This window comes from Leptonychotes weddellii, chromosome 9 (assembly GCF_054177405.1).
Source record: "Leptonychotes weddellii isolate Sample4059 chromosome 9, ASM5417740v2, whole genome shotgun sequence".
Taxonomy (NCBI): Eukaryota; Metazoa; Chordata; class Mammalia; order Carnivora; family Phocidae; genus Leptonychotes; species Leptonychotes weddellii.
In genome coordinates this window covers 73,676,649-73,697,342 of record NC_138377.1, presented here as the reverse complement: position 1 = coordinate 73,697,342, position 20,694 = coordinate 73,676,649, and the positions used below count along the sequence as shown (strand labels likewise).

At 40.6% G+C, this 20,694-nt stretch overlaps 1 protein-coding gene across 1 annotated transcript; it reads right to left on the bottom strand.

Moving 5' to 3' along the window:
- Positions 1-1,316: 1,316 nt before the first annotated feature.
- Positions 1,317-17,445, bottom strand: RAD51 (RAD51 recombinase). The gene is made up of 4 exons (XM_081830907.1): positions 17,010-17,445; positions 12,006-12,108; positions 9,594-9,731; positions 1,317-1,478 (listed from the first exon to the last, which is right to left on the bottom strand). Exons 2-4 carry the CDS (start codon positions 12,090-12,092, stop codon positions 1,332-1,334), a joined length of 372 nt encoding a protein of 123 aa, XP_081687033.1. The 5' UTR covers positions 12,093-12,108; positions 17,010-17,445; the 3' UTR covers positions 1,317-1,331.
- Between the last annotated feature and the right edge of the window lie 3,249 nt (positions 17,446-20,694).

Sequence of the window (20,694 nt, the reverse complement as noted above, 5' to 3'; positions counted from 1 at the left end):
AAAAAAAAAAAGATTTTATTTATTTAGGGATACCTGGTTGGCTCAGTCGGTTAAGCATCTGCCTTTGGCTCAGGTCATGACCCCGGGGTCCTGGGATTGAGTCCCACATCAGGCTCCTTGCTCAGTGGGGAGCCTGCTTCTCCCTCTGCCTGCCTCTCCCTCAGCTTGTGCTCGCTCTCTTCCCCCCATCTCTCTCTGGAGAATAATTAAATAAAATCTTAAAAAAAAAAAAAAAGGGATTTTATTTATTTATTTCACAGAGAGAGAGTGAGTGATAGAGCGAGCACATGCAGGGGGAGCGGCAGGCAGAAGGAGAGAGAGAAGCAGGCTCCCCATGGAGCAGGGAGCCTGATGTAGGGCTCGATCCCAGGACCCCAGGATCATGACCTGAGCCAAAGGCAGACGCTTAACCGACTGAGCCACCCAGCACCCTGGTCCCAAGAATTCTTCACTCAGCCTCCCCGAGTGTTAACGTCTTACTTAACAACAGTATCAGTATCAGAAAACTGTCAGCGATACAGCCCAGAGTTTGTTCAGATTTCTCTAGTTATAAATGCACTCATCTCATTTGTATATATGTGTATAGTTCTATGCAATTTTATCACATCTGTAGCTTCATGTAACTACCACCACAATCAAGATATAGAACTATACCATCACAAGTCAATAAGCAGTAAATGTAAAAATTATAGAGATATCATCTAACATTTACTAAATGTTTCTTGTGTACCTGGCATTGTGCTATGCATATATATGTACCATTTCATTTAATTCCAATAACCTATAAGGTAGGAAGTCTTTTTATCCTCACCATGAAGACAATAAAACTGAAGCACAGAGATACTAAGTAATTTGCACATATTCCTGAATGCATACTATTTTGCACCCTAAATAAAAGAAAACTTAAATGATTAAATATTTGGGGAAACAACAAGAAACAAATCTAACCTTGCAATAATTTAGGACAGCAATGTTTTCAAAAGTTCAAAAACTATAGGTTTCCATAAAGTCCAAAAGTTTAGTGTGCACTACTGTGCACCACCATGCATTGATACTATAACACAGTATTCAAACATGGAGTGTTTTATCAGATTTTTCCACTTTGTGTTAAAGTAAGCAGAGGATGCTTACTCTCTCTCTGAATGCAGTATTAAACAGAAATTCAATTATTTCATTGGCAGATAATTTTAGTATAAGTAAGGTTCCTCCCGGCAGCAGTCTTACTTCTTCAATGTGGATAGTTCTCTTATCTCTTAATCATATCTAACACATAAATTCTACCCAAATACTTTAGTTTTGTTCTGTGACTTGGATGCTTTGCTAACTGCAGTTTACAGAAGATGAAAAGGGATTACTATACCTTGAAGTAATTTGTCAAGTTCTTTTGAGCCAGTAGTAATCTGTATGATCTCTGACCGCCTTTGGTGGAACTCAGTTGCAGTAGTGAAACCCATTGGAACTAATTTAGCTGCCTCAGTCTGGGAAAAATAAGAAATGTCAAATCAACAAAATATGATTATTAGTAAAACAAGAATCAGACATACTGCAGGAAGAGACAAATTCTAACAAAATTTCCAGAGTGCTTTCTCTTTAAAAAGTCATCAAAAGGAACGCCGGGGTGGCTCAGTCGGTTAAACGTCTGCCTTCGGCTCAGGTTATGATCCCAGGGTCCTTGGATCGAGTCCTGCATCGGGCTCCTTGCTCAGCAGGGAACCTGCTTCTTCCTCTGCCTGCCACTACCCCTGCTTGTGCTCACTCCCTCTCTGACAAATAAATAAAATCTTAAAAAAATAATAAATAAAAAGTCATCAATATACTAATAGTTTTAGTTCTGGGATTATTTTATCTCTCTGGAAACTAAAGGATAAGCTAGAGACTCCATGAAATTAATTTTTTAATTGTTAATTCAAGTAATACATCCACATAGTAAATAAAAAAAAACCTATTATAGACCCACACATACGTACTTCGCCTGACTTATGACAAATGTGATGATACAGTATGAAGTCTAACAAAATATTTAAATTCTCATTTCCTGTTCCATCAACCAGACTGTATCTCTTAACCTCCTACTTTGTTAAATGAGGACATCTGTCCTTTAATCTCTTTTCCCTCCATGTCTACCTTCCCCATCTCTGTCAGCTGTACCTTTTCTTTTACACTGTCAAGGTTGAAAACATTTATATCCCATTTTTCAGTTATTGATAAGTTTTCAATAATCAGTCTACCAATTAATTCCAAAATTTAAAAATAAGTGCATTCAGGAGTGCCTGGATAGTGCAGTTGGTTAAGCATCCAACCCTTGGTTTCAGCTCAGGTCATGATCTCAAGGTACTGGGATTGAGCCCTGCTTCAGACTCCGTACTCAGCACGGAGTCTGCCTGAGATTCTTTCTCCCTCTCCTTCTGCACCTCCTGCTCATACTCACGTGTTTTCTCTAAAATAAATGAAAGATACTAGAAAAAGCACACTAAACAAACTAAGCAGAAGGAAGGAAGGAAGATTAGAGTAGAAACTAATAACACAGAGACTAGAAATAGAGAAAAATCAATGAAACCAGGAGTTGGTTCTTTGAAAATCAGCAAAACTGATAAACCTTTAGCTAGATCAAGAAAAAAAAAGACTCAAATCACAAATCAGGAACAAAAGGACATTACTATCAACCTTACAAAAACAGAATTCTTTTTTTTTTTTTAAGATTTTATTTATTTATTTGAGAGAGAGAGAATGAGAGACAGAGGGCATGAGAGGGAGGAGGGTCAGAGGAAGAAGCAGACTCCCTGCCGAGCAGGGAGCCCGATGTGGGACTCGATCCCGGGACTCCAGGATCATGACCTGAGCCGAAGGCAGTCGCTTAACCAACGGAGCCACCCAGGCGCCCCCAAAAACAGAATTCTATGCCAACAAATTAGATAACTTCAATGAAATAAGCAAATTCCTAGAAAGATACAAACTATTAAAACTCAATAATCCAAAACTCATAAAAATCAAGTCAAGGCACAAATGATTAGTTGAACCTAAATCTATAAGATTTTATTTATTTATTTGTCAGAGAGAGCGAGCGAGCAAGCACAAGCCAGGGGAGTGGCAGGCAGAGGGAGAAGCAGGTTCCCCGCTGAGCAAGGACCCCAATACGGGACTTGATCCCAGGACTCTGGGATCATAACCTGCACTGAAGGCAGACGCTTAACAAACTGAATCACCCAGGCATCCCTGAATCTAAATTCTGTAAAATAAACTGAGTCTGACTATAAAAAAAAAAAAAAAGAAAAAGAAAAATCTGAATACATCCATAGCAAGTAGAGATTAAACTTATCATTTAAAAACTCCACAGGGTGTCTGGGTGGCTCAGTGGTTAAGCATCTGCCTTCGGCTTAGGTCATGATCCCAGGGGCCTGGGATCGAGCCCCACATGGGGCTCCCTGCTCTGCAGGAAGCCTGCTTCTCCCTCTCCCACTCCCCCTGCTTGTGTTCTCTCTCACTGTGTCTCTGTCAAATAAATAAATAAATAAATCTTAAAAAAAAAAGTAAAAACTACACAGAGAAAAAAGAAAATCAATGAATAGCTGAGTAGCAGCTTTAAATTATTCTCTAAACTTCTCTAATACTATCTCACTTGAAAACTCATTACATTTATATTACAGCTTTGTAAATTTAATTCATTGCAGCACCAAACACAGTGTGCTAGAAGTACAATTCTTTCACTAAAATTCCAATGTTAACAACTCAATGTCCCTCATAGGTTTCTGCTGTGAAATTCAAATCATTTCTTTTTTATATGCCACCAGTTTTAAAATCATGGTCCATTTTACCTTGCTTTTATATCTGAGTCATGTCTTTCTCCAGTGTTTTCTGACTTTACCATTTCTCAAATTTACCAACCTCTAAATCTTACCATATATTCTACTGAAACCCTTCTACCTGAAGTTCCTTCTCTTCTCCAAACTGGGCTGTTTGCTCTCTAGGTTAACTACTGTCCCCCACCCTCCTTCACTGAGTACTTGAGTTGGAGTCTAACCTAAATCCTTTGTTTTCCACCCTCATTTTGTTGAAGTATATCCTCAAGTAACTTCCTAAGAAAGTGGATAAGAGAAAAATATTCTGAATTCTTTTATTTCTGAAAATGTTTTATTCTGCCCAAGTACTTGGTTAATAAAATTGCTGCAACAGAATTCTAGGTTTAAAATTATTTTCCCTTAGGGGTGCCTAGGTGGCTCAGTCGGTTAAGCATCTGACTTCAGCTCAGGTCATGATCTTGGGGTCCTGGGATTGGGGCCCACGTTTGGCTCCATGCTTGGTGGGGAGTCTTCTTGTCCCTCTGCACCTCCACCCACTTGTACACTCTCTCAAATGAATTAAATCTTAAAAAAAAAAAAATCATTTTCCCCTCAGAACTTTGAAGGCATTATTCTACTAGTTTCTACCAGTCAGATTTCTGGCTAGCTCAGTTGGTGGAGCATGGAACTCTTGATCTTAGGGTTGAGTTCAAGCTCCACAATGGGTGTAGAGATCACTTAAAAAAATAAAATCTTAAAAAAAAAAAAGGTAGTCTTTCTGATTTTTGTTCCTTTAGAATTGCTTTTTTCCTCTGAATTCTTTCAGAATCTTCTCTTTCTGACTGGTAAACTGAAATTTCACACTCATATGTCTAGCTGTGGGTCTCTGACACTCATGAGTTCTTACTATGCGAGATTTCTGCTTCCCTTTAGCTCTGGCAGATTTTCTGTTATTATATCTGAGAATTTCTTCCCTTCTTTTTTTCTATGATCTCTCTTCCTGTAACTTCTACTAATCTTCAGGAAAAATGAAGATTAATGAAAAATAGAAAATAAAAATACCAAAGCAGGGGGGTGAGTGAGACTATAAACCACTACTGAACCCTAATTAATGTATGCTGAAATATTTAGGGGGAAAGGTATTGACAGCTTCAACTTTCTTTGAAAAGTATAAAAAAAATCCAAGATGGACTGATTGTTGGATAGAGAGATGAATAGACAGGTGGTAAGTCAAATATATTAAAATGTTAATGGTAGAGTCTAGGTGGTGGGTGCATGAGTTTTCATTGTAAAATTCTTTCAGCATTACAGTAAGTTAATAAGAAAAAAACATAGGAGATGCTTTTCCTGTTTGTCATTTTTAACTCCTAAATTTTTTTTCTTTTCTTTTCTTTTTTTTAAAGATTTTATTTATTTATTTGAGAGAGCGAGAATGAGAGAGAGTACATGAGAGGGGGGAGGGTCAGAGGGAGAAGCAGGCTCCTCGCTGAGCAGGGAGCCCAATGCGGCACTCGATCCCGGGACTCCAGGATCATGACCTGAGCCGAAGGCAGTCGCTTAACCAACTGAGCCACCCAGGCGCCCTAACTCCTAAATTTTCTAGAATATGAGCCCTTACAGGAACAAAATATTATAACCAAGTGAAATGTGAAGTAAAAACCATGCAACTGCCTAATCTGGGAGAACTTTACTTCTATTCTCACACTTAATGTAATGCGTTACTGTCATCTGTGCTAGGTGAAGTCTTAAATCTATAGTTTTCAATAGCCAACAACTACCAGATCCTGGACACAAGACATAGAATGGTGAATAGAAGGAAAGTATTATGGGGCACCTGGGTGGTTCAGTCGGTTAAGCGACTGACTCTTGATTTCAGCTCAGTTCATGATCTCAGGGTTGTGAGATGGAGCCTGATTGGGGCTCTGCACTCAGCAGGGAGTCGGCTTGGGATTCTCTCTCCCTCTGCCCTTCCTCCCACTGCACACATAAGTGCATGCATGTCCTCTAATAAATAAATCTTAAAAAATGAAAAATATTACAAAAAATAACTGTGCTGAATCTGTCAGTGCTTACAGTATGCCAAGAGAACACAGTTCAACAAAAGCTAATTAAAATTAAACTTTGAAAATGTGGAAAAGATCACATAAAAATCTGTCACCTTCTGAATGAAATCGTTCATAAAATCTTTCTCTCTCAACCACTTTGATTTACATACTACAAATGGATTTTCTTTATTTTCCTTTCTCCACTGTAACAGTGGATATTCTTTTTGAAAATCTCAATTTCAGGAGCGCTTGGGTGGCGCAGTCGGTTGAGTGTTCGAATTTTGGTTTTGGCTCAGGTTGTGATCTCAGGGTCGTGAGATCAAGCCCCACATGGGGCTCCGTGCTGAGCATGGAGTTTTCTGCTCCAGATTCTCTTTCCCTCTCCCTTTGCCCTTCCCGTTCATGCGCTCTCTCTCTAAAATAAATACATCTTAAAAAAAAAGAAAAAAAGAAGAAAACCTCAAAGACTTTGGGGGAATAGCTACAGTGACTGAAGAAATCTTTTTTTTTTTTTTTTTTAAGATTTTTATTGGGGCACCTGGGTGGCTCAGTCGTTGAGCATCTGCCTTCGGCTCGGGTCGTGATCCCAGGGTCCTGGGATTGAGCCCCGCATTGGGCTCCCTGCTCTGCGGGAGGCCTGCTTCTCCCTCTCCCTCTGCCCCTGCTTGTGTTCCCTCTCTCGCTGTGTTTCTCTGTCAAATAAATAAATAAAATCTAAAAAAAAAAAAAGATTTTTATTTATTTATTTATTTGACACAGAGAAAGAGATAGCGAGAGGTCAGTCTTGTTATGAAGGATCACGACCTGAGCCGAAGGCAGACATTTAATGACTGAGCCACCCAGGCACCCGACTGAAGAAATCTTTAAACTTTAAAAGCAAATAACATCATCAATCTTTATCTACTAGAAATTTACAATATATAATGTCTGAAATCAAAGAGGAAAGAAAAATAGACCTAGCTCTGTATCATTTTACACATCTCATTTTGCTTTATTAAAGGTTTTTATTTGTGTTTTCATAAAAGCAGGACACTGATTTGATTTCTAAAACTAAGGTCTGACAAGGCATAAGCAAAGATCCTGTCAGGATTTGTTCTGTCACAAATATTAATGCCCAGAAAGAAAACAACCAATAGACTTTAGGGACACCTACTGGCATAGTATCACACATACTCTTTCGATGAGGTATTAGGGGCTCAGAACTGTCATTTCCAATTAAGTCACCACTTCAACAATATATCTGAATAATACAATAAATGACAACTTCAGAGGCGCCTGGATGGCACAGCTGGTTAAACACACGACTCTTGGTTTAAGCTCAGGTCGTGATCTCAGGATTGTGAGACCTGAGCCCTGCATCAGGGTCCATGTTCAGATAAATAAATCTTAAAAAAAAAAAAAAAAGATAACTTCATACTTCCATGGATAGCAACATCTTTCCTCTAAGGGCTTAAATTAAGAATGAAAACTTTGGGGATGCCTAGGTGGCACAGTCGGTTAAGCATCTGACTCTTGGTTTTGGCTTTACTCAGGTCATGATCTCAGAGTCGTGAGATCAAGCTCATGTCGAAGTCTGCTTGGAATTCTCACTCCCTTTCCCTCTGCCCCTCCTGGTCATGCTCTTTCTCTCTTCTCTAAAAATAAATAAATAAATCTTTTAAAAAAAAAAAATTACTTTTCAGCCCTGAGTTACTATTATAAAGTGGTCTAAATAAATGAAGTAAAATCCCTGCCAGTGCTTAAAAATTCAAAGCTCTCAATATAATACCCAATAAAACAGAACTCATCAGGTTGTGCATGTATTAATATATGAAATAGTAAGTACTCACAAATCTCAGATATTGTTTATTTAACTAAGTTACATGGCAGTACATACACTGTAACTAACCAATAACAGATGATGCAGTCTTTTTGGAATATTCTTTAGGCTTTGAAGATCTTTTCAGAGAAAAATTTCTGTGAAATTATAATAGTAATCAACATAAAATATGAAAATGCAATTTTATAGATACTTACTTTACGCTATACAAAAGTTCAAGGGTAAAGCTAACCAAATGTGGGGCACCTGGGTGGCTCAGTCAGTTGAGCGTCTGCCTTCGGCTCAGGTCATGATCCCAGGGTCCTGGAATCGAGCCCCGCATCGGGCTCCCTGCTCTGCGGGAAGCCTTCTTCTCCCTCTCCCACTCCCCCTGCTTGTGTTCCCTCTCTCGCTGTGTCTCTGTCAGATAAATAAATAAAATCTTAAAAAAAAAAAAAAAGCTAACCAAATGTGTAACTACAGGGGCACCTGGGTGGCTCAGTCAGTTAAATATCTGCCTACGGCTTGGGTCATGATCACGGCGTCCTGGGATTGAGTCTCGAGTCGGGCTCCCTGCTCAGCGGGAAGTCTGCTTCTCGCTCTCCCTCCATCCCGCCCACTCATGCTCTAATAAATAAAATCTTTAAAAAAAAACCCCAACTGTATAATAACTATATAAATACCAAAGGATAAGTGCATAAAATAAAATGTAATCATGGAGAATTATGAATGGTAAAGAAAAATTAATAGTAGCTGTAAGAGACTGGAGGAAAATGAGAAAAGATCATAATATGATAGGATGAAAATAACTGGATTCTAGTTTTAGTTCTGCCATTGCCTGCATGACCTTGGGTAAATAATTGAACCACTGTACCTTAAGTTTTTTTATCTGTAAAACAGAGATAATACTGACCCTACCTATTTTTCTCAGTGTTGTTATGAAGGTCAGATGAGGGTATGTATGAAAGGGATGAGATTTCAAAGTTAAAATGCCATATAAGGGATTACAAGGTTACTACTTCATTTCTATTAAGCCAGTAAAATCACTTATATCATTAAGGTTAAAAAAGAAAACAAAACTAAGCACATGATTTGAAATCACATTCTCTTGTCATTATTGAAGAATCTTGCCTATGATTAGTTAGCTAACTAGAAACAAAAACAACTTTTCTATTTGAAAGTAAAACTTGTTTATTATACAAAATGAAGAAACTTTAGAAAATCGAGGCAAAAATAAAAATTACTCACATTCTTACTATCCAGAAATAACACCACAAATATTTTAGTGTATTTATCCTGTGTATGTGCTACACATATACACACATTTTTAAAAACAAAAATCAACCAGGGGCGCCTGGGTGGCTCAGTTGGTTAAGCGACTGCCTTCGGCTCAGGTCATGATCCTGGAGTCCCGGGATCGAGTCCCACATCGGGCTCCCTGCTCGGCGGGGAGTCTGCTTCTCCCTCTGACCCTCCTCCCTCTCATGCTCTCTGTCTCTCATTCTCTCTTGCAAATAAATAAAATCTTTAAAAAAAAAACAAAACAAAAATCAACCATGTATATATGTACATACTTATGTGTTTTATTACCCTGCTTTCTTATATCAGGAACATTTTCCTATGTCAACGAATATTTTTTGAAACTCTTTTTAGTGGCTACATACTAATGAATGTATTTCTAAGGCACGAGATCATAATTTCTAGAAAGATAAGGTACATACCACTCACTGTTGGTGCGAAAGCAAACTTGTCAACTTGGCGGTACTTATAGCCCATGAAACTAATTTCCTTGAGAGAAAATCCCAATTTATGCCAGGAGGCACATTCAAAGATAATTAACTAGTGCAGTCACCTCCGCAAAGGGGAACACGATGACACAATAAGGGATGAAAGAGCAACACTGCAACTTTTCACTGTATATCCTTTTGTACTATTCCCACTAATGCCTCCCTACATCACATAAACAGTACTTACCAGAATTTTGTCAGCTTTGGCTTCACTAATTCCCTTAATATTTATTAGTTCCTTCTTTGGTGCATAGGCAACAGCCTCCACAGTATGGAATCCAGCTTCTTCCAATTTCTTCACATCATTGGCATTTATGCCACATTGCTGCAAGTGAAGAAAATCATGGATAAATGTAAGCTTCAGTTCTCTCATCTAATGTAGATATTTGCCCTACCCACTTCAGATCTGTTTTGAAGAACTGTGATATTATATGCAAAAGCTTTGAAAAGTATTCTCTACACATGAGGTATTTAATAACAAATTATCAACCTTTTCATTTTGAAAACCAATACTTTTAAACTAATAATCCCATGTATGTATTCTCATCATGAGTTGGGACCAAACCACTAATTCACAGGCACTGGAATAAACCTGTAACTCTCAACCTTTTATGACTGGGATTCTAAATGAACCTTGAGGGGCGCCTGGGTGGCTCAATCGGTTAAGCGGCTACCTTCGGCTCAGGTCATGATCCTGGGGTTTTGGGATTGGGCCCTGCGTCAGGCTCCCTGTTCGGCGGAGAGCCTGCTTCTCCCTCTCCATGTGCCTGCCACTCTGCCTACTTGTGCTCTTTCTGTTAAATAAATAAATAAATAAATAAATCTTAATAAATAAATAAATGAACCTTGAAGCCCAGAATCCTGGGATCAAGCCCCGCATTGGGCTCCCTGATGAATGGGGAGTCTGCTTTTCCCTCTCCCTCTGCCACTCCCCCTACTTGTGCTCTCTCTCTCTGTCAAAAAAAAAAAAAAAAAAAAAAAATAACTTTGAAACACTGGGCCCTAAGAAGCCACCTTATTATTATTATTTTTTTTAAAGATTTTATTTATTTGACAGAGAGACACAGCGAGAGAGGGAACACAAGCCCGGGGAGTGGGAGAGGGAGAAGCAGGCTTCCCCGCGGAGCAGGGAGCCTGATGCAGGGCCCAATCCCAGGACCCTGGGACCATGACCTAAGCTGAAGGCAGACGCTTAACGACTGAGCCACCCAGGCGCCCCAAGAAGCCACCTTAAACCAGTGTTTCCAATGTTTTCTACATCAAGCACACATTAAAAAAAAAAAAAAAATCTTTTTTTTTTTTTTTTTTTTTAAATCTAAGCTGGAGTAAACAGATAAGGCTGCCCCAGAGCTGAGGGTAGCAAAATGACTGGAAAGCTCTAACAACTGACATTAAAAATGGGGGAAAACCGGGATGCCTGGGAGGCTGTCGGTTAATTGTTTGCCTTCAGCTCAGGTCATGATCCCAGCCTCCTGGGATCAAGCCCCATGTCAGCCTCCCTGCCCAGTGGGGAGTCTGCTTCTCCTTCTGCCCCTCCCCCTGCCCATGCTCTCTCTCTCTCAAATAAATATATAAAATCTTAAAAAAGAAAATGGGGGAAAACTACTTTTGGTCAAGGACTCATATACCAATTCTCAAAATAAACCACCCAAAGGTACCTCTTCCTACCTATATTACAAATTCAGCTTTGATTTTATTAGCCATTGAAGCTATGACTGCTGGGACAATATTAGTTAGTGGTGGAATGTGTATGTACTTGCAGGTTAGAAAGGGTTTTTGAGAGGGGAGAGAATAGTACCTGCCAATAGAAAAAAACTCTATTATTAATATTTAAGCAATAAGCAAAATGCACATGTGGGTATAAGGATGCTCATGATACCAGACTTTGTGATGCTGAACTCTGTAATATTTATCACACACCTGTTTAAATTAACTTCTGGAGTCTTGAAGCTTAGCTGGGGGTGGTAGGAATATGTTTTAAAGAGACAGAAGAATGAAGGCTTTCTCTGCTTTCCCTCCTACTTCTTTCAGCCTATGTCAGCTGCATTCACACTGTGGGGCCTCGGTACAATGGGAAGAAATAGTGCAAGGCCCCAGCTCTAGTGCTTGATGTTCCTGTGCAGAGTCCTGAATTGGAGCTTGGCTCTTATACCTTAATAACCACAAGCCCTTCTCCCTGACCATGACAGCTGTCTTGCTAGTAACTTCAGACAGATATGGGTCAATGGAGAGACAATGCTCCTCTTCCTGCATAGCTGTCCCAGGCCACTCTAATTCTTTGGATTGTAATTTCATACATAGTATAAACATCACAGAGACTCCACCATGGGATCCTAGGGCTTCTTAGTTTTTGACAATCCAACTCTGAGAAAGAAAAATGATAAAGTAGAAGGCGAATTCTTAAACAAGACATCTGGCCAGATATGTTTAGCAATTATCTCAAGCCTTTCCACAGGATCCTTGATAACACTTCTGAAAACTCTAATTTGGGTTTGACCTTAGGTAATAAATCAATGGTTTACGAAAAGGTTGTGATTTCTCCCAATAGGTAGGAGACTCTAATCTAGCAATATAATTCCAAAATTAACTAAGTACATACCTCTAATCGTGAAATAGGTTGTGGGCCAAAGCTCTCTTCTTCCACTGAAGTATCTGCATTTGCTTCAAGCTGCATTTGCATAGCCATTACTTCACAATCAATACTGAAAAATAGAGATGGCCAGAAAAAGTACAGAGCTGCAAACTTCATTTTGAAATAAATCTCTGAAGAATTTCTCGTTAGTCTTTTGGTCTAATCACTGACCTACCTTTCCTTCCTACTGCAGGAAAAAGAACATATCTCACCAGCTTTCCTTTCCACCCACCTAGTTCTACCAGAAATAGTTTAGGAAGAGTCAGGACTAGTCTGCTTCTTAAAGATGCACAGCTTAACTAGACCAACTATGTCCCCAGTTCCCCTGCTTCATATTCCTTGAGAGTAGGGGCCAAGTCTTATTTATTTATGTACACCCTGATACATTAAATATTAGTTGTTTGGTAAGTATTTGGTAAATGAATGCAGACTTTCCGAGACTCTACTTAAAATTAAAAAAAAAAAAATTGGGGGCGCCTGGGTGGCTCAGTCGGTTAAGCGCGTCTGCCTTCAGCTCAGGTCATGATCCTGGGATCCTGGGGTCCTGGAATCGAGCCCCAAGTCGGGCTCCCTAACGGGAGCCTGCTTCTCCCTCTCTCCCCACTTGTGCTTTCATTATCTCTGACTCTCTCTCTCAAATAAATAAAATCTTTAAAATAAATAAATGGGGGCGCCTGGATGGCTCAGTCGTTAAGCGTCTGTCTTCAGCTCAGGTCATGATCCCAGGGCCCTGGGATCGAGCTCCGCATCGGGCTCCCTGCTCTGCGGGAAGTCTGCTTCTCCCTCTCCCACTTCCCCTGCTTGTGTTCCCTCTCTCCGTGTGTCTCTGTCAAATAAATAAATAAAATCTTTAAAAATAAAAATAAAATAAATGAATAAAAATAAAAATACTTTAAAAAAAATTGATGAAAGTTTGTTATATTATTTCAACTTCATTGTTCCCTTCCAGCAAGTAGGGTTTGGGGGTGGTGGGAGAGGAGTGAAATGAAGGTACAGAATGACTGCACATAAGCCTCCACTCCTGATAAGGCAGTAGACTGAGATGAGAAGTACTTCCCACCTTAGCCAAGGATCATAGCTTGTAGTCACATATTCTGCTTCCAATAGCAATGTGTGAAATTTAAGGCACCTGGATGGCTCAGTCGGTTAGGTGTCTACCTTCGGCACAGGTCATGATTCCAGAGTCCTGGGATCGAGTTCCATATCAGGCTCCCTGCTCAACTCCCTGTTGAGCCCTCCCCTCCCTGCCCTTCCCCTGGCTCATGCATGTTCTCTCTCTCAAATAAATAAAATCTTTAAAAAAAGGGGGGGGGATGTATGGAATTTAAACATCACCATTTTAATCAATTTCAGACCTCATTGAATGCACAAATGAATAAATAACATTCAAGTACCCTGCTCAGTCTGAAATCTCCCATACAGCATTAGGCGCATACCTAGTCAGGTTATTATGATAGTTAAGATTGCTCAGGTTGAAAAGAATGGAGAACAAAAAATTTTAATGATCTTCAAAGGTGTTAGTAAAAGTAAGTCTTTTTTTTTCCCCCCAAGAGTTAAGAGGCTTAACCAACTGGACCACCCAGGCACCCCAAAAATGAACAAGTCTTAATGTTCACAGGAATAAATGAATTTAAATCACACCAAAACAATCTGGACAATTTAACAATCTGGATAAATTTAATGCAAAAGATAACACATATGAAATCTCCATTCTTCAAAACTTGACAAAAGAGGACCATTTGTTCTCCCCCCCCCTTTTTTAAGTATAGTTGATTCACAATGTCACATTAGTTTTAGGTGTACACCATAGTGATCTGACAACTCTGTATGTTATGCTATGCTCACCACAAGTGTAGCTACCATCTATCACCATACAACACTATTACAATACCACTGACTATATTCTCTATGCTGTACCTTTTCTTCCTGTGACTTATTCATTCCATAACTGGAAGCCTGTACCTCTCACTCACATTCACCCATTCTGCCCATCCCTCCTTCTCCCTCTGGAAGCCATCAGTTTGTTCTCTGTATTTATGGGTCTGTTTCTGCTTTTTGTTTGTTCATTTATTTTTTTTTACACTCCACATATAAATGAAATCATATAGTATTTGTCTTTCTCTGTATGACTTATTTCACTTAGCATAGTACCTTCTAGGTCCCCCCATATTGTTGCAAACAGGAAGATCTCATTCTTTTTAATGGCTGAGTAACATTCCATTACACACACACACACACACACACACACACAATCTCCTTTATCCATTCATGAGTGGATGGACACTTGGGTTGCTTCCATATCATGGCTATTGTAAATAATGCTACAATATGGGGCGCCTGGGTGGCTCAGTCATTAAGCGTCTGCCTTCGGCTCAGGTCATGATCCCAGGGTCCTGCGATCAAGCCCTGCATTGGGCTCCCTGCTCAGCGGGAAGCCTGCTTCTCCCTCTCCCACTCCCCCTGCTTGTGTTCCCTCTCTCGCCGTGTCTCTCTCTGTCAAATAAATAAATCTTTTTTAAAAAAAAATGCTGCAATAAGCATTGGGGAGAGTATATTTTGTCAAGTCAGTGTTTTCATTTTCTTTGTGTAAATACCCTGTAGTGGAATTACTGGATCACATGGTATTTCTATTTTTAATTTTTTGAGGAACCTGCAAACTGTTTTCCATAGCAGCTGCAATAAATGTAAATTAGTGCACCAACAGTTCACGAGGGTTCCTTTATCTCCACATCCTCACCAGCCAGGCTCCCTTATTTCTTATCTTTTTAATTTTAGCCATTCTGACAGATGGGAGGTGATATCTCATTGTGGTTTTGGTCTGCATTTCCCTGATGATTAGTGATGTTGAGCACCTTTTCATGTGTCTGTTTGCCATCTGTGTCTTCTTTGGAGATGACCATTTGTTCTTGATTAGTTCAGATGCAGATCTCTGAGAGGGCAGATTTAGCATAATGTGCCTATGATAATGCTAAATATCGGAATCACCTGAATGCAATTTAAATTTAAACCTCTCCCTTCATAATTTATGAAAAAGATGGAACTCCAGAGTAATGGAGAAAGGATGGTCTTTTCAATAAACAGTGTTGAGTTGATGGAAGAGCCTTACAGAATAAGCAACCACCCCCGGCCCCCACCACACACACACAGAAGAAACATCCATTTCCAATTCATTATAGATCTAAATGTAAGACGTAAAACAAAGCTTTTGGAATATAAGCAAGTATCTTCATGACTTAAGGATAAAGATTTCTTAAAGTGGATACATAAAGCAACAACCAAAAAAGAAAAGACTGAAAAACTGGACTACATTTAAATTTAGAACTTCTATCTATCAAAAGACACTATTAAGAAAATAAAAAAACTATAGTTGGGGGACAAAATATTTACCACATATACAACCAAGGGCTGATAATTAAAATATATAAGAAACTTCAGGGGGGCCTGGGTGGCTCAGTGGGTTAAGCGTCTGCCTTCGGCTCAGGTCATGATCCCAGGGTCCCGGGATTGAGCCCCGACTCGGGCTCCCTGCTCAATGGGAAGTCTGTTTCTCCCTCTGCCTGCCGCTCTGCCTACTTGTGCTCTCTGTCAAATGAATAAATAAAATTTAAAAAAATCATAATAAATAAAATATATAAAAAACTTCAAATCAGCAAGAAAGACAACCCAAAAGAAAAACAGAGATCTGAACGAGCACTTCAGTATAGGAACGAGCACTTCAGTATAGAAGATATCCAATGTTCAATAAACTTATGAACCAACGCTCAACCTAATTATCAGGAATATTAAAACCATAAGGTATTACTATATGCCACCAAAATAGATAAAATTAAAAAGATTGACAATATCAAGTGTTGGCAAACATGTGAAACAACTGAACACTCAGATACTGCTGGTTTGAATGTAAATCGGTACTTTAGAAAACTGGCATTAAATGTGGAAGTTGAATATAGACAAATGCTATGACCCAGGAATTTCAACACTGTATTACTAACCAACTGAAAAGCATACCCATGTGCACCAAAATATACATAGGCCTGTTCTCAGCAGCCTTTCTCCTTTAACAAGTCAGAAACTAGAAACAACCCAAATGTCCACCATAGGCAGGAAGAATAAGGAATTCGATAGGGGGAAAAAAAAACAACTATTACTATATACAAAGATATGTATGAATCTACAGACAGAATGTTGGGCGAAACCAGACACAAAAATATAAATAGTATCACTTAGATAAAATTCAAACACAGGCAAATTTAGTCACTGGTGTTAGAAGTCAATACAGTGGTTACCTTTGGGGAGAAAAAGGGACCTACTAGAGGGGGAACAAGGGAAGTTTTGGGGGTGCTGACAACATTCTATTTATTGACCTGAGTAGTGATTACACAGATATACTCTCTTTGAAATAATTCAGAGCTGTATACACTTTTGATTTGTGCATTCTTCTATATGCATATTACACTTCACTTTAGAAGTTAAAAAGAAAACAAACAAACCAAAACACCTCACTACAGATGATTCCCTAGGTATCACGTTCACGGCCTTCCGCATTAGGTAACGAAAACACCTTTTAGGAAACTGGAGGCGGGTACTTCGTAAGCAAAGCACGGAGTAATGGAAAGAGGACTGACTAGAAATCCGGAAACCCTGGCCCTGACACATACAGCTGTGACATTAAATCTTTACACTTCTCTAGATCTCGGCTTTCTCGCCTCCGCTCATAAAATGGGTGTTGGAAATGAAGGCTTCCAAGGTTCCTCCCAGCTCTGGAGCCTGAGGACCGCATCAGTTTTCGCCATAACCAGCTCCGACGGTGGGCTGGGCCCAGGCATGCCCCTGCTCCGCCCGGCCAACTCCGGTTTCTCACTTGGCGCAGAGGGGCCTATAAGCCGGCTGCCGGGCCACGGGCCCGGTCCGGTTAATGCGGGGACGCACCGGGACGCTGATAGGGGCCAGGTCTACGCCTCACACACTCACCTCGGTCCACAGCCCTTCTCACTCGGGCGGGTTGCGCGTTCCGACTTCTGTCCGCTGGTCTGGTCCGTGGCCGACCCCGGACGGACTTCAAATGCCCTCCCTTGCTGCCAACTTCTCTATTCTCTTGCTCTGCACACAACGCATGCGAGTTTTAGCTCCAAACTACGCCCCTCACGGCGCGTCAACTCTCCTCAGACCAGAGTCTCAGGCCGCAGAGCTCTCCCCGACCGGCAACTTTCGGAGATCCCGCCAAATTCTCCGGGAGGGTCACGCCAGCGTCAACGTAACGTCTCCCCGCCCTCCTCGGCTCCGCCGTCTAGCCCGCCCGCCCGCTGCTGGGGAGCCGGAGATGGGCCCAAGGATCTTGATCTTGCATGATGTTAAGGAGTTCCCTTTTCCGTTTACCCCTAAGAACTAATTCACAATTTGGGAGTTTCCTCCTTCTTCTACCAGACCAAGGACTACAACTCCCAAGAGGTAGTGGGGTCGGTCGAAGACTCCATCTCCCAGTATGCACCGCCAGCGCCTGCGCCTGCGCCTGCGCCTCAGCCCCTCTGGAGAAAAGCTTGGTTCTAGAGAGCTTTTTTTTTTTTTTTCAGGACGCCGGGATCATGACCTCAGCCAAATGCAGAGGCTTAACACCTGAGCCACCCAGGCGCCCCCTAGAGAGCTATTCTTGATTTGATTCTGAAGTATCTTAAGCCTGTGTTTGCTCTGAGCTTCCGACTCTGAAATTCCCGCCTGGCGTTTTCTATGCCCCTAGAGGTGGTAGAGCTGAGGATGCTTGAGTAGACAGATGGAATTGGAAAACAGAGCTAGTGAAGGGGAGAAAAATGCCTGAAATATTAGTCAAGCCTTGGTAATTTACTGGAGATTTGCAAGACTCCAGGGGAAGGAGACATTGATTTTGAGAAGGTAAACCTTATCATCGTTTACTGGAAACTTTGACCCGTGATTCTGGTTTTAAAGGGTGAATGGGGTTTCCTGGGCAAGGAAGAGGAGATGGAAGACATAAGCATATAGAACAGTATGGGCATGGAAATTAACGACGTGGTCAAGCCATAGTATTATCTGATGAGGGAGGAAAAGTGTCCCGGAGGCGCTGATACTGGAAAGTTAACATTTAGTTCAAGTTATGAAGAAGCTTAAGAACATGTATGGAGCTTTAGTCTTTATTCTTTAGGTAATGGGGAAATCATTGAAAGGTTTTTTAAAATTTTTTTAATTTTTATTTATTTTTTGACAGAGACAGCGAGAGAGGGAACACAAGCAGGCGGAGTGGGAGAGGGAGAAGCAGGCTTCCCTGCTGAGCAAGGAGCCCGATGCGGGGCTCGATCCCAGGACTCTGGGATCATGACCTGAGCCGAAGGCAGACTCTAAACGGCTGAGCCACCCAGGTGCCCCTGAAAGTTTTTTTTTTTTTTTTTAAAGATTTTATTTATTTATTTGACAGAGAGAGACACAGCGAGAGAGGGAACACAAGCAGGGGGAGTGGGAGAGGGAGAAGCAGGCTTCCCGTCAAGCAGGGAGCCCAATGCGGGGCTCGATCCCAGGACCCTGAGATCATGACCTGAGCCGAAGGCAGACGCTTAACAACTGAGCCACCAAGGTGCCCCGAAATCATTGAGAGTTTGTGAAGGAGAGGAGTCCTCTGGTTTGATCTATTTTTTCCCCCCAGTACTACTTTATTTAGATCTATTTTTTGCCCCACCACTATACATTTGTGGAATGCTTTAAAGTTCATGAAGTTTTTATTTAATCCTCCCATCGTTGTCCTGTGGCAGTGAAGGAGAGATTTCAGGAAAGAGATAGTAAGGACAGCAAAAACTGTTAGGAAGCCTCTTGCAGTATTTCAGACTAGGGATGAAGGCTTGCTTGAGTTAGAGCAATGACAGAATTCAGGAAGCATTCTGGGGGTAGACTCAACCTAACTTAGTAATTACAGATAGTACCTGGGGATAATAGTAACTGCCTTCCATACCAAATATACCCACCTTTACCTCTCCTTCTTCACACCCCTTCCTTAGAGCATCTGCAAACCCACAGCCCCTCTTGGCTGAATGAAATCACATGTGACTTTGACCTTTCATTAAAATGAAATTCCTATTCCCTGCATATTGTCCCTTAAACTATCTAGGTATGCAGTCATATCTGTAAATCTTTCCCAAAATTTACATCTTTTATTATTTATCTTTAATTATTACACCCAGTGACACTTCCTGAACAATAGTAAATAATAGTGGCAATAGACAATTTTGTTTTTGTTTTTTTCTTTTTTATTTAAGTAATCTCTACACCAAATATGCGGCTCAAACTCACGAACCCGAGATTAAGAGTCATGTGCTCCTACTGAGCCAGCCAGGAATATGAGAAATTCTTAATCTCAGGAAACAAACTGAGGGTTGCTGGAGTGGTGGGGGGGTGGGAGGGATGGGGTGGCTGCGTGATAGACATTGGGGAAGGTATGTGCTATGGTGAGTGCTGTGAATTGTGCAAGACTGTTGAATCACAGATCTGTACCTCTGAAACAAATAATACATTATATGTTAAAAAAAAAAGATAGCAGGAGGGCAAGAATGAAGGGGGGAAATCGGAGGGGGAGATATTGATACATTAGACTACATATCTTTAAAATTCTAAATGGCAAAACCTAGAATAACTAAAGTCAAATAAAACCACAAATTAGGGGGAAATTTGGCAAACAACTATCACAGAGAGTTTCTTTTTTAAAAAAAATTTAAATTTAAATTCAATTAATTAACATATAATGTATTATTGGTTTCAGAGGTGGAGGTCAGTGTTTCATCAGTCTTATATAATACCCAGTTCTCATTACATCATGTGCCCTCCTTAATGTCCATCACCCAGTTACCCCCTCCCCCTCAACAACCCTCAGTTTGTTTCCTATGATTAAGAGTCTCATGGTTTGTTTCCCTCTCTGATTTCGTTTTATTTTTTCCTCTCTTCCCCTATGATCCTGTTTTGTTTCTTAAATTCCACATTAGTGAGAACATATAATTGTCTTTCTCTGATTGACTTATTTTGCTTAGCATAATACCCCCTAGTTCCATCCATGTCCGTTGCAAATGGCAAGATTTCTTTTTTTTGATGGCTGAGTAGTATTCCTTTGTATATATATACCACTTCTTTTTTTTAAATTTTATTTTCTTAAAGATTTTGTTTATTTATTTGGCACAGAGAGAGCACAAGGAGGGGGAGCAGCAGGCAGAGGGAGAGGGAGAAGCAGGCTCCCCAGTGAGCAAGGAGCCCGACTCGGGGCTCGATCCCAGGACCCTGGAATCATGACCTGGGCCAAAGGCAGACGCTTAACCAAGTGAACCACCCAGGCATCCCAATTGTGCACTTTAAAAGGTGAATTATATGATGTAAATTACATTTCAGTGACGCTGTTTTTTAAAAAAGGAAGTTAAGGGGCACCTGGGTGGCTCAGTCGTTAAGCATCTGCCTTCGGCTCAGGTCACGATCCCAGGGTCCTGGGATCGAGCCCCGCATCGGGCTCCCTGCTCAGCGGGGAGTCTGCTTCTCCCTCTCCCTCTCCCCCTGCTTGTGTTCCCTCTCTCACTGTGTCTCTCTCTGTCAAATAAATAAATAAAAATCTTTAAAAAAAAAAAAAATAAATAAAAAATAAAAAAAGGAAGTTAAAAAAAATAAACACAACACAGAA

Excerpts from the sequence above, each read along its gene's own strand:
- RAD51 (XM_081830907.1), bottom strand. The coding sequence starts at position 12,092 with ATGGCTATGCAAATGCAGCTTGAAGCAAATGCAGATACTTCAGTGGAA. Across the intron at positions 9,732-12,005 it reads AACCTATTTCACGATTAGAG|CAATGTGGCATAAATGCCAA; the intron begins GTATGTACTTAG and ends CTTCACTTGCAG. Across the intron at positions 1,479-9,593 it reads CCAAAGCTGACAAAATTCTG|ACTGAGGCAGCTAAATTAGT; the intron begins GTAAGTACTGTT and ends TATTTTTCCCAG.